Source organism: Brienomyrus brachyistius, chromosome 11 (genome assembly GCF_023856365.1).
Source record: "Brienomyrus brachyistius isolate T26 chromosome 11, BBRACH_0.4, whole genome shotgun sequence".
Taxonomy (NCBI): domain Eukaryota; kingdom Metazoa; phylum Chordata; class Actinopteri; order Osteoglossiformes; family Mormyridae; genus Brienomyrus; species Brienomyrus brachyistius.
In genome coordinates this window covers 23,962,136-23,976,058 of record NC_064543.1, presented here as the reverse complement: position 1 = coordinate 23,976,058, position 13,923 = coordinate 23,962,136, and the positions used below count along the sequence as shown (strand labels likewise).

Sequence of the window (13,923 nt, the reverse complement as noted above, 5' to 3'; positions counted from 1 at the left end):
ATGGCCTGCTCCTAGAGAATGATTTAGTGGGAGATGTTCACTCATTTATTCAGTCATTGCTATTGTTGAACTCCTGATGCCTGATGCCCCTGACTCACAATGTGTGTCATTTTGGTTTTGTGAAGATGCACATCCTTTATCTCGTAGCAGTTTTTTTTCAGTATTTATGTGCAGTACTGGAATTACACTGCCTATGAGCTCAGCTGATGCCATTTGAAAGACCACGCATGTACAGGAGGCTCAGAAATGTATTGATTAATTCACGCCATGTGGAACAGTCTCTCGACTGCGGTTACAATCGATAGACTTCAGCCATGACGTTAAGCTGGGTCTGGGATTTGTAGTGGGATTTAGGAGACCCATACAATACTTGTCTGAATATAATATTTGTAAAGGAGAGCAATTTGTTTTACTTGGCAGTTCTTCCTACTATCCATGGTGCTGGTGGCTCTAGCAGTGGATTCTGAAGTCCCATTTGTTAATCCAGATCTACTGTGCTTTCGGATCTGATTAAGATTTGGTTGCATTTGATCCTGGGCCATTGCACAAAGTACTCTGAAATGTGTCAGTTATGTCAGCATAAGAGTGTGTTGAAAGCTAGAAGGTAGCATGAAGAAATGGGTCATCGGCCCAGACAGCTGGAGGCAAAATTCAATGCTGCACATATGAAGTGACAGACAAGTTTCTGCGCCATAGTAACAGTGTGCTGGCACTGGCTGAGTACCAGCTTTTTCAGGCTTTATTTTACTTCTATAAAAAGTCAAGACAGATTATTCTTATAAATGTTAAATCAATGACTGAATATACAGTAATAGACCCAGTAGTCATTAGTGCTGATAAGTAGATAGTTGGAATCTTCCAGTCCTATAGCTAAGATAAGATAAGATAAGATAAGATAAGATAAGATAAGATAAGATAAGATAGCCTTTATTAGTCCCACAGGTGGGAAATTTGTGTTATACAGCAGCAAAGTGGACAGTGCAGCAGAAATAAGCAGAATGCAGAAAACAAAAGATAACAGTAAATAAGAAATAACAAAAAGCAATGAGTAGTATAAAATAAATAAATAAAAATAAAAGGCAATAAGTAGTAAAAATAAATAAAATACAATATATACAATACAATACAATACAAATGGTATGTATGGCAGAATAACCAGATTATCGCTGGGAACTTAAGCCAAACTCTTAACCCAAATTGCTCTAGGGGTGCAGGACAATGGCTAACAGGGTGCTCTGAATCCAAAACATGCATACCTGCATGTTTGTCTGTCTCTGGAGAGCATAAAGAGCTGTGCAGCCCATATGGAGGAATAAAGTACGTCTGTTCAATATTACGCCCAAACTTCTTTTTTGCATTATTGTGGCCTGGATATGCCTGCAAGCACCAGGCCAAATAAACAGCTAAATCTAAAAAATCTTGATTAGGTACAGAATATATCACAAAAAATACTGTGGAAAAGTTTTTTTTTTTTTTAATGCTTTCCTATATTTATATTAATCATCTGCTACATGTGCCAGTTTTACCTTAATTTTGATATAGAATTTTAGTTTTAAAAAGTTGAACACTGTTGCTAGCATTTAATAAAAATAATAATTAGGTGATGAACTTAATGCATACTGTTCCTAAAAAGTTATTTTCAGTACAAGCCAAATACTGTATTTAACACTATGGTGTCACTGCATTAACCAATGTGTTCCAGTAAAAAACTCCTTTAAAATGGAAGAAAATCTTAATATCAAAACATGTATCTGTGCAACACTGCTCTACGTGCCTCAAATTGCCCCTTGGGGACAATAAAGTTTTTTGATTTGATTTGATTTTTCACAGCTGTCTCTCACTATTCAACACAAGCCTTTAAAGTTGATGGTAAATGGACTGTATGGAAAGACTACAGACCAGCACATCTAAAAATGCTGGAAAAGCATGTGCAATAGTGTTTTAAGGATGCGTCAATATATTGTGATGAATTGATTAATCAGGTGGTGGTGCAGTGCATTGACCTGAAAGCATCAGAACTGATTTATTAATATTCATGACGGAAGCGCTACCCGATGATCTTTGTGCTAGGACGATTTTGGGACCCACCCCTGTTGTGTAGAGCAGAATGCTCTCTCTAATGGTTAAGACAGTCTTTGGTTTTGGGAAAGGCCTCCCTTTTGTGGAGCAAAATTCTTTATTTCTGCTAGCTACAGTAGCAATGGGCAAACATCCAAGGTAGTTGGCTAGTTAGCTTAGCTAGCTATTGGAAAAGTAATGTTAGTCTTGGGAATGTACAATAAATTGGTTAACATATTGGTATTAGCCGATATTCATTAAAAATCAAGATAATGGTATCGATGTGTCAATCTTTGCCGATATTTAAACTTTACCAATATTTCAGTATATCAATAAATGAGCTACACTCAACCCAGAGTTTCCAAGACCTTTTCTTGTTGGTTACTGATATTTACCACATGTGGTAAATACCCGCTTTGGGTAAACTGGGAATTCTGTAACAATTTAGCTATTTGAAAAGACAGCAGTTTCTGTTAAGTTGTGCGTATTCTGAGAATGTGGGGAGCAGTTGGGGAAAAATAGGGTTTAGTGGTATTTGTATTTGAAGCAAGCTCATAATTGAATTAGGTTTTGGAATTCCATGCAAACACAGCAGTTTCAATGTGTTCTGCTAAGGTGAGGATCTGGTTTCGCTGGCAGTGTGGTCCAGCAGGGGCAGACCTGCGGGGCAGCCTCCGCTCGTGACACCACGGCACAGCACATCTCGCTGCAGCTCCAGGAAACCAGATACTTGGCAAACAATGGAGGTTTGTGGAGTTGGAAATATGCCACAGGGAACAAAAAGCAGCCGTTGCGTCTTGCTGGCGCTGTGCTCCCCCAGGACCTGGAATAACTACAGCAGCCGAATCCGGAGGGGAAAGATTATGTAGCAGCCCTTCACCTGGCAGATCAAAACCTGTGTTTTCAGCCTGCATGGCTCCTCCTCTGTATGTATACCTTCAAAAACACAAAGACCTTTACCGCAGTCAGTTTTATTGACAGCAGGAAGAATAGCTGTTCATAAATCACACACAACAGTTTGACTGAACTATTTCCAACAGATTTCTTTACGTGCGCAGAATACAGTCTCACAGATTGTATACTTTATAAAACTCACTAGGTCAATTTAAATTGAAGCTACAAAGTAGACGCTGACCTAGTTTACATTTTCAAGGGCATAAACAATAGTGGAGACTAAATTTTACCAAGAAATAAAGAACTTTCAGTACCATCACTATTAATCAGCTTTTCTTTCATGAATTATATTTTCCACATACTATAAATTTCACTTATGTTAAAGATATCTACCTCCGGTTTTTAATTTCAGGCCGATGTTTAGTGGTTATAACATTTAAAAGATTTGAGAGGTAAAACCATCATTTCACCTGAAAATCTTGACTTTTAAACTTTTAATTACTTGGTAATTTGGTGGGATTTCAGTAGCAGTTAAGTGATATAACGTTGAATAGATACTGTAAACCCTGGGAGAGTAAGGCCTGATGTTCAGCTGGTACCTACCCGCTGGTCATGTTTCTGTGGCTCCCTCCTGCGAAGCCACAGAGGCCTGGAGTGTCAGCGAGCCATGAGAGTGAAATGAAATTCGCTGCCCCTGCAGAGTGGCTGGATGGGTAAGCCTGAGCCATTCGCCACGCTCCAGGCTCCAGGCTCTGCCCATCTCCTCATCACTCTGAGCTCTCTGTTCAGGAGCCTGGATGGAGACCAGCATGACAGTGCCATTATCTACCGTGCAGACCCCCTGCCGAGTTGAAAGGCTCAATCGTTGTAGCTGCTTTGGTGTGGGGGAGAGGTGATGGTGTTGTGTTTAGGTGGGGGTGGGGGCATTTATGAAGATGAAATGAAGTAGGTCTTTAGGCTGGAAAGTGGAGGCACCCTTCCATTGGTGCAGATGAAACCTGGGAGCAGTACAGCTGCCGCTGCTTCTTCAGGGTCAGGGGTCGGGAAGGGTTGCCTGGCTGAAAGTCAGATTGTGAGGATTATGGGAGAGTGCATTTTATAGGGCCCAGCCAATCAAAATGCACCCACTACCCACCAAGGTGCCTGGATGCAATGTGACCTGAGAGCATGCCCCAAAAAGCAGATTATAAACACAGGGTAGTATATAGTTCTTATTTTACAAAGTAAAGGTTCTATTTTACAAAGTGAAGTTCATTCAGATTCCATTCTATCATTCTCAGAATATGTTGAGAAAAAAAAAATCCTCGTTTTGCTTTGATGGTACGGAGCTACCTTCACAATGCCTTTCCACAGCGTCGAATCGGATGACGTGGCAGCATTGGCTGGCCACCATGTTCATCTGACATGACACCCATAGACAATACTATAAAGTAAAGTAAAAACTGTGTACCTACTTTGAAAAATAACTTTGTAAAATAAAAATTTTACTTTGTAAAACAAAAACTGTATACCTCTATTCGCCCCACCCTGTATATGTGTCCCTCACCTCGGTGCAGGGGCATTTTCCTGTGCAATGAAGAAACCATAAGAGGCAGTCCAGAACACTTTTGTTTGAGGGAGTTTTGTCAGCCAGTTTAACTCTCACTTTCCTTTAGCAATTTGCATAATCCTTCCTACTGCTTCTGACTTCTTGGCAATATACCATGGTAAACTTGTACAGCGCCGCAAGCCAAAAAGGACACCTCCTCCTCTCTAAATTATATTTACTTTTCTAACTGTGTAACTGGAGGACAAATGTCCAAGGGAAAGATGTGATTAACAAGAGAATAGAGCTGGAGATGAATTCATTTTGAAGTGGCCAGGACCCAGTGACACAGATTTTATTTTTTAAGATAAATGTTCTTTTAGAGATTTTGAAAATGAATGCATTTTTTGGTAACTACGATAAACATCATTTCAGTAACATGGATTCGCAAAATATTTAGTTATTTAGTTTTTTTTGGAAATATATATATTTCCAGTTTGCAAGGTTTTCTATTTTGGATGCGTTGTACGCTAAGCAGTGGAAATCTGATGTGAAACGTGGTGGCTGATGACAGCACTATAAGGTGAACAGATCAAAATCTCATGATCGGGCTACTTTGTGCAAAATTCAAAGGCCATCTCTCCATTATTCCACTAAGGAGTAACAAGTCAGTGTTATAATAAATAGGTCTGAACTTGCAATGAGTTCTTCAGAATGCAGAAAGCTTAGGTAATTTACATGTTTTGAAGTAAATTTCGGTATGGCCATTTTCATCTTTGGGGGAATTCAGAGAGAAGCTGCATATTTTTCCAATTATCCCAGGTTATTCTTCCTGGTAGTGTGCATTTCTGAATTTGAGGTAATACGAAGCCCTTTGTAAAATGCTTTCTGACGTTTCGCGTGCCACAAGCAGCCTGTGAGAAATGAACCTCTTTAGCGATAAACTGGTCACGGTTCTGCTCTGTGGGTCAGCGCTTTTTGTTCTGAAGGCTAAGAGGATGTTTGAAAATTAACAGTGTCTGTTGTCACCATTGGTACTTGCGGTCAGGCCTCCATTGTGGACTCAGCGGCGTGTGTTGGACAAACGTCTGACGAGAAGCAGGCCGCTGCTCTGGGCTCATTAAGGTTTCCTTTCCCTGACACCTCCTTCCGCATGAGTTATAGGCCTTGCTGCAGAGCTGGACTCAGTGGACACTGGGCAGGGAGCATATGTGTGGGTACAGTCTGATCCATTTCAGCAAGTCAGGTCTCAGTAGGCCAGTGCCGCAAACCTTCTCTCATTCCTGGAAAAGGGTTGTTGCCATTTTCAGGTTTTGGAAAACACACTGAAACTCTTGAGGAAGTTGCAATTTTTTGATGCAAAATGTGTGTCTTTTTTTAAACCTGTGCATCTTGTCAGTTGAGAGACAACTGTCATTTACGATGATGACACATGAATTTGTTTAGACACTTAGAAAGTTCTTGCCTTATGTTGGAGAACTAGAATGCAGAGGGGAAGCCTTTTTGCACACATACATGGGGTTGCAGGCTGCACAGGAGGAACTGATGTTGGATTTGAATCCTCAGCCCTTGGTGTGGTGCAGCATGTCTACCCCCTAAGCACTGCACATGTCTCATAAAGCCTTAATTCCAGCCAAATTTAACCATGAAGAGCTTAGTGGATATTTTTATCCTGACTTTTCGTATTGCACCAATTTTACATACCTCCATATTTTTCTTTTTTGTATATTACTTTGTGTGCGACTGTGATAAGCCTTGGGAAAATGACTCGTTCTTTAACTTGGAGAATTTGTCTATATTTTCTTTTATAGAAACCCACATATTTGATGTGCTTTTCAGTGGCAGATAGGGAACCCTTGCCCATATCTGCACAAAGCCTTCCAAGCTGAGGATGTGTAAAAAGTGGGTTTGAGCAGCCGCTGACTCAAGTGTCTGTCTCCTGCAGTGAGCACCCTGCGAGTTGGTTGTAGTGAGAATTAGACCTAGCAGATCTCTCCCACCAATTTTTAAATTGTATATACAGTAGTTCAACAGTGTTATCCTGCAAGTTGTACCATTATTATTTTGTGTCATATCAGTGATGAGCATTCAGTTTAGAGCAAATTACAGGAAATGCTGGAGAAAGCTTGTTGACAAATATTTTGAACCTTGCAGAATTGGCTTTCTGCCTAAATATTTTGTGGCCCAGCTGTGGAGGAAGTCTTGATCCTGTGTGGGGATGGGTTTAACAAAAAACAAAAAAAACAAGATGCCATTTTGACATGAGTACAGAAGGAAGAACCAACATCAGGCTACTTGGCGAACTTCAGTATGATTTATTGGGATCGAAGTGCATTTTTTTTGGTTAAAAAACAAATTTCAGATTGCTAATAATGCCAAGGAAAAAAGCCCATTACCCGACTCACCCTGTCATGAGGTATCCATGCCCCTCAAACCATTGACCAGTTTACAATTGGAGCATCACAATCATCACATTTGTACTAGAAAGCAACGTGAACCAGGAGAAACTTGACAAGCCAAGGCACTATTTTCATGGACTCCAAAGCGAAGGTATTAGGAAGCATGAGGTCAGCTGCAGCTCTGCCAAGGATCCGGCTGTTACTGCTGTCGCTTCAGTTATCCAGACGTGGGCCGACGTGAGCTCTTAGAGCAGTTCTGTGCTTTCTAGGTCAATGCAATGAACTCTGAAAGATTGAATCAGTCATGTCGACTATTTTAAGAAACATCAAGAGGTGTCATTCAGCTTCACATACAAGAAAGAACAAGAATCTTCAACTATTAGGAAAGTGCAACACAAATTGGAACTGTTGTTGTGTTAGTTTTCACTTGTTGTAATTCAACTAATTGGTCAGTCATCAGAAGCAATGGTTCACATAGCATGTGCCTGCTAGATAAGTGGCTGCAGACTGGTTACCTATCTGTAACGAACAGTGTGATAAAATATATCCATTCTGTTTCTGCGTGCTGTTTTACAGTTCTGAATGATACCATTTTATGGGTTTCATGTACTTGAATGTGTTTTGACATGCCTCTCCTGTGATGGCTGAATATAGGTCCAGGGCAATATTTTTGTTGAACCGGAATTTAATCACAGTAGATCGAGCCCTCAGCATTTAGCCTATCTTTCCTTCACACAACATTATTCTCACATCTCAGCAGTACATAGATTTTTTAGACATTTCCAGCCACTTTTTACTTCAGTGATAAGCTGCCCATAATCTGATCTGTTAGTACAATTATGTTTCATGTAGAGCTCAGACTCGAAAGAGGGAAAAAGAAAAAAAACCTGATGACCCAAACCTGGCTTGTTGTCAGTGTTAATAACTGAAAAAAAGGGAAGAGAACGATAAGGGAGCTGCAAGTGTGTTACTGCACTTCTGGGGGATTGATGTTCCGGAGCTTTAAGCAGTTTTTCTGTGAAAGTCGGGCGTGATTTGCGGAGTACAAAGTCATTCTGTGTATGCCGCTTTTTATGCTCGTCTTATCTTTCCTGAGGAATGCAAGCGTGTCTTTTGAAGATGGCTTCTTCCTGGAAACTGGTTTTACTAAGGTAGCTAGTTATAAAATTCAGCTTTAAAATGCTTGAACAGATGCACACTTTGAACTCTGATTGGTCATTACTTCCATCCACATGATTCCAGTCGCATGCTTCCGCAGGATGTAATTTCAAAATGCTTAGTGACTTCAACAGTCCTGTAATAGCTGAATTTAGATTCAGCTGCAGAAGTGTTGATGGACCATAGAGAAGTCTGAGGTATGCCCAGGAAGATAACACTAGAAGCTTAAGCTGAGGCAGCATCTCCACTCCAGTATAAATGGCGTGGGACTGGCAGCTTTTGCATTCCTCAGTGTGGCAAATGGATAATCACAACTGTCATCAGCTGATAAAAAAATGCACATCAAAAGAGCTCCAGGAGGCATTGCCTAAGCACCACTGTCTTTGTAGATGCATCTGATATGGTGAAGTACCATGTGTGTTTAGTATGTGTTGATGTCTGTCAGCGAGTGCCTGCTTTTATTCTCTTGTGTATTCTCTATGTGCTGCAACCAAAGGGCTAGACTCTAGCTAAGCCACAACAGTAGAAGCACTTGCAAAGTGACTACTTGAACACATTCTTTGAATGGCTCAGGGTGATCCATTTCACATTTCTTGTTACTGACCTTCTGAGAGTTTTCATTTCCTTTTTTCAGCTGTGACAAATGTGCTTAGTGTATCACACTTTTACAAGCAATGTTTCATTGAATTTAATAAAAGCATCCTGGCACTTACGAAGGAGGCAGCTGTTAAGCTGTGAAGCACACATGATGTGTGCTTTCTAGGCATGTAACGATGAATCGGTTAAAAATCGATGTAGCTAATTTAGGAGTACTTCACAGTACTTAACAGAAAAACTGATGTAATATTACATTTGATTTCATGACGTCAGTTCAATGTCAACGTCATACGTTACTTTCTGCCTAACTGGCGAGCAAATTTGAAATTGATGACACACCGCCCAATCGGCGGTGTGGCAGCATTTTAGCTTTCCGATAATCACAAACGAAAACGGCGAGAAAAGCCCAGACAAGACAAAAACTGCGTGCAATCATTGTAGAAGACTGATAACAAACACACACAGCACAACAAATAAGCTTCAGCATGTCCACTGGTACCACAGTGAGCTCAGTTCACCACCGCCAGAGCGAAGATTATTAAAATGGCAAACCACGCTAAAAAGCTGCACATGCAAGCCTTAATTTGTTTGGTAACGCTTTACATTAAGTGCACCTTCATAATGCATTCATTGTGCATTTGTAGAACATTCAGTGCACCGTCATAATGCATAATGCATAGTTGTCATGTTGTTGTAAGTCAGTGACCTTGCACAAAAGCAAAACAGATGTTTTTTTTTCCAATTTTCATAATACAACTCCTTTCTTATTAAAGAAAGTGAGGCTTACATGACTATCAGTTCAATGCTGGCTCAACAAATATGATGACGCCACAGGCATTGGCTTCAGGGTGAAGGGCTTCCACTCTAAGTATCACTGGGTAAGAAGGAAGCCAGCCCCCTTATCAAAAACACCCTGATGGTCACCCAGTGGATAGAGTGGAAACTTCGATCCTTGCATTCATATTGCCATGGAAACAGCCTAGTAATAATGTGGAGCTGCATTATTCCCTGGTAATGCCAGCCTCTGTTGTTGCTGCATCTTGATTATTCTGTCCCATTTTCTCGTATCTTCTGTTTCTTTGTATTCTGTGTTGATTGTCCCTCTTCTCTCGCTCGTTGGGTTTTTAGGTTGCTAAAATTCTTGTGCGGTATACTTCAGAGCCTCCTCATGCAAAGCGGCAGCACAGTTCGTTTTGGCTGTCATTTCCCTGAAGGCTGAGGCCAGAGCATTAGAACTCCTGACACATTTCTGCCCCAAAAGAGGCACTGTATTGATCGAGCTAATGCGTGACCACTGCTGTGATGCGCTGGCCCATGCGATATGGCACACCATGCATTTTTCATGCCGCATGTATGTATGTAACCTGGGCCTGTTGGTGACGCTCCCTGTGTCTCTGTCCTCCCAGTGCTGCCCACCTGTTCACCACTGGACTTCCACTGTGACAATGGCAAGTGTATCCGCCGCTCCTGGGTGTGCGACGGGGACAACGACTGCGAGGATGACTCTGATGAGCACGACTGCCGTAAGTGCCCCCCCCCCCCTCCCTATGGGGACTGCATATGGCACCAGTATACTCAAGGGTGGTTGCTCTTTCATTTGGGGCTTCTTGCACAACTTCCTGCATGAGATTAGGGACCTGAAGTAAGGCACCTGATATGTGGGAATTTCGGACACAGCCTTTGTCTCTCTGTTTACAGACTTCCTCCCTTACCTGAGGAAAGCTCAACAAGTGTTTGTGATCAAAATAGAGCCCAGTTGGCCGTACAGAAGGCTTGCAGAGGTAGCACTCGGTATATAGCGCCATATTATTGGCTTTATCTTTCCTCAGCATATAAGCAGACAGTGTCATGTGCTACTGCACACCGTCAATTCATTGCTGTAGCTGAGGAGCTAGATCTGCTTTGCACTTTATTCACCATGCTCCATCATATATTTTTTATTTTTAATTACTGTGCGTGTAAATAATTGTCTTGGCAACGAAAAAGACTTCTTAGCCAGTGGGGAAGCCCTTTTTTTTTTACTATGCATGCAGGGACAGCTCAATGACCATTGCAGGAGGTAGTATATCTCCAGGCACCCAGCCACCGTAAGAATGAATGTACAGCTGACTCGAAACATACGACGTGTGAATGCATATATGCATATACTGTATATTATGTCCTGGCAATGTATCCTTTTATCCTCCTTATTTGTCCTACAGGTGTGTAACCAGGTTATATTAAATATCTGTAAAGATACTGTTAAGTAGAGAGTCTTCTTGCTACATGTCTGCTTCCTCTAATACCTTGTTGTGTATGTTCATAAGGGAGGTCTCCATGGGTGGGTGGGGGGGGGGCTCCAAATTCATTTCTCATTAGTCTGGTGTGCCTGTGTATCAGATGCTTTCTTGCTTTAGTCCCTCTGGATTTGGTGCTAATGCATAGCTGCCGTGTTTGTCAGCATGATGGGGGCCAAGCTGCAGTGACATGTGTGACCCATATTTTAAGGTCCTGACACAGAAATGTTACTTACAGCGAGGTCTGCCTGGTGTGAGCCTGCGGTAAATATTTAATTTTTATGCCTTGTAACCTTTTCCCCTCTCTTTAATAATTCTTGTCCATTTTTTCTATAATTTAAAGGGCAGGAATGAACTGTAAAATATTTGATTTGATTGTGTACATCAGGAAAAAGGAGAACGGGATTTAAAACATCCTTTGCAAGCAGTTATTCAAATGATGTAAAGTAGGTTATGTAGAGACATAAACTATGTATGAGTGCATTGTTGTGCTTGTCTCCTCAGTGTTTCAGAGGGTTTTATTTATCCTAGCACTTTACTTGCACATTAAATAAAAAGAAATCTCTTAATAGCCATCACTTACAGTACTTTTAGGCGTAACGTACCCTGCAGATTAATCGCTTCATGTGATCTTTCATCAGTGTTTGCTTTCGTGACTGATATTCTGCTGGGCTACAATTTGGTATTTCTTCTTATAGGGATTACATGGGGAAAATGTGGGGAAAATGCAGTGCAGCATTGAATGTATTATGTATGCAGATGTACAAGCATGGCAGTCGCTGAGTCAGAACACATCATTCTCTAAATGTTGTGTCGGAGTTGGGCTTTGTTCAGTGCATTACAGAGTCAGTGAGCACCTAGCATACTGTGACAGCCATGCGGCAGAGTGAAGCACATAAATTTGGTGTCACGTGCCTCTGATTGGAGAAACAGACGTGGAAATTTTATTATGAAGTGCAGCTGAGGTAAAATTAAATTTATCACGCGGCTCTGGGGAGCTTTGTCATAATTTTGAGCGGAGAAAATTATACCTTTAATAAAGCATCACAGCTCCTGATTAGATAACATATTACAGCATATAGTGATAGAAATATTTTATCAGCAGAACCGCATTGCCAAAAAGTTTATTTTTCTGTAGATGTTTCTGAGATTGATAGTACATGATTTTGAAATATGCTTTCATATAAAGTATGCAATTGAAAATGCTTTTTGAGTGGATTGAAGAAAGAGTTAATATTTAATGACAGCCCACTTTCAGTAATTTAATTTTTGTTTGGTTTAAAAAGCATCGTGTTTCAGTTTAAGTACTAGCCTTGTAAGATATTGATTACAGCCTAAGAGTGGATGCCGCCGTATTATTTATTTTTGCTGACAACACTTTGCTTTCAGCACCACATTATTTTCTGCTCAAAAAGTGGCATCTGTCAAGGTATTAATGGGATCTGTAAAAGCTCACATGTGCCTTCTGATATATAAATGACATCATAATTGAAATTCCTTCAGACACCATCAAAACAGTTCGTCAGTAAATTCTTTAGAGCCATTATGTGCCCTCAATGATATACAGGGGCAAGGTCATCAGCTCGCTGCTGCTATCACCAGTCTGCCCAAAGCACTCCCTCCCGAGCCTTATTTATTGTCCTGTCCAGCTACTTCTCTACCTACTTTTGTTCTTGCTTTTGAGAGCAATAATTGATTGCCGATCTGTGGTTTGGTGTTGGCTCCCTCTCCCTTTTCACAGCGCCCAGGGAGTGTGAGGAGGATGAGTTCCACTGTCAGAATGGCTACTGCATTCGCAGCCTTTGGCACTGTGACGGCGACAACGACTGCGGAGACAACAGTGATGAGCAGTGCGGTAAGTTTTTTACATTGTCTATCTGGACAAACTCAGTCTTGTTCTGTCTCGCTGTACGATTTTCATTCTTCACTGAAGATCAAAACATCTGCTGTCAAGGCCACATCTGAGTCTGTAACTAGTAGTGGCATTTAAGAGTCCCACTGGAAATTGATTCAAGGGTTCCCATAGCGTTCTTTAAAATTTTGTCCAGACAAGGTTGGCCATCTGACCATGGTGTGAGCTCAAACATGAGGTTAATAAGGGTAAATGCCTTTCTTCCTAATAGAGATGTTGCAGACATTGGGAGACTGACACCTTCAAGACATCTGTTATGTTTCTTTACCATGTTTGCTTGTGTGTTTTATTCTACTCCAACTAAGATCATAATTATGGACAAAGTGAAAATCAATATCCATTGACATGTTTGTTTCCAAATTTTCTCTTTGGCTGTATCCTTCATGCTACACTGTATCTCTTGTTTTTTTTGGCTGACAGCCATTGGTCCATAAGGTCTTTTTTTATCAGCCATTGTCTGATGCCACTCCCACTCGCCTGTTTTAGATCTATTTTCTCTAACTAGCTTGGCACAGTGTCTTAATTGTTGACCTTAAATTATTACTTCCACTTCCATTGCATAGAGAGAAACCTTGGAAGTGTCATGACCCTCTGAAAAAAAACAAAAAAAAATATATATATTTTTTTGCACTGAAGAATATGGCCTGGCCTTGTGTTGAGCCAGAATCCTACCATTCCCGCTTAAGCTACACGTTTAGTTTCAGTGGTGACTCCCATGTGATTACTCCAGACCACGAGCAAGTAGAGCAGGTGGGCCAGCTGCTTCAGGGTATTCCATTAGTAGTGAGGACACTCAGGCTCTGCTATAAAATTCTCTGTGCTGGTTCAGTGCCATTGCTCTTAAGCCCCTTTTATGATTTCTTCGGAGGCCACACAGGCCCTTTTTAGATTACTCCCAAGGTTAAATGCTCCTGCCTCCATTTGCTAATGGGGTCTTTGCTAATTTGGATGATTTGCAGGAAGTCTAGCGGAGCTTTTACTAAGCTCGAAATGCAGGGGAAAACCACATCTTTACCTAAGTGGGGCCAGTTAATTTATATATTGTTTTCCCACATAAAATACTAGGGCTGCAACATGTAATCAATAATGTTGCTAATAATAGGT

At 41.0% G+C, this 13,923-nt stretch overlaps 1 protein-coding gene across 3 annotated transcripts in view; it reads left to right on the top strand.

Moving 5' to 3' along the window:
* LOC125704236 (low-density lipoprotein receptor-related protein 4-like) overlaps positions 1–13,923 on the top strand; it is a 104,205-nt gene that overhangs the window by 51,543 nt on the left and 38,739 nt on the right. For all 3 annotated transcript variants that reach the window (XM_048969633.1, XM_048969632.1, XM_048969634.1), the window contains exons 3-4: positions 10,038–10,154; positions 12,649–12,762. In XM_048969633.1, the coding sequence (XP_048825590.1) occupies positions 10,038–10,154; positions 12,649–12,762 (231 nt within the window). The remainder of the gene's footprint in view (positions 1–10,037; positions 10,155–12,648; positions 12,763–13,923) is intronic.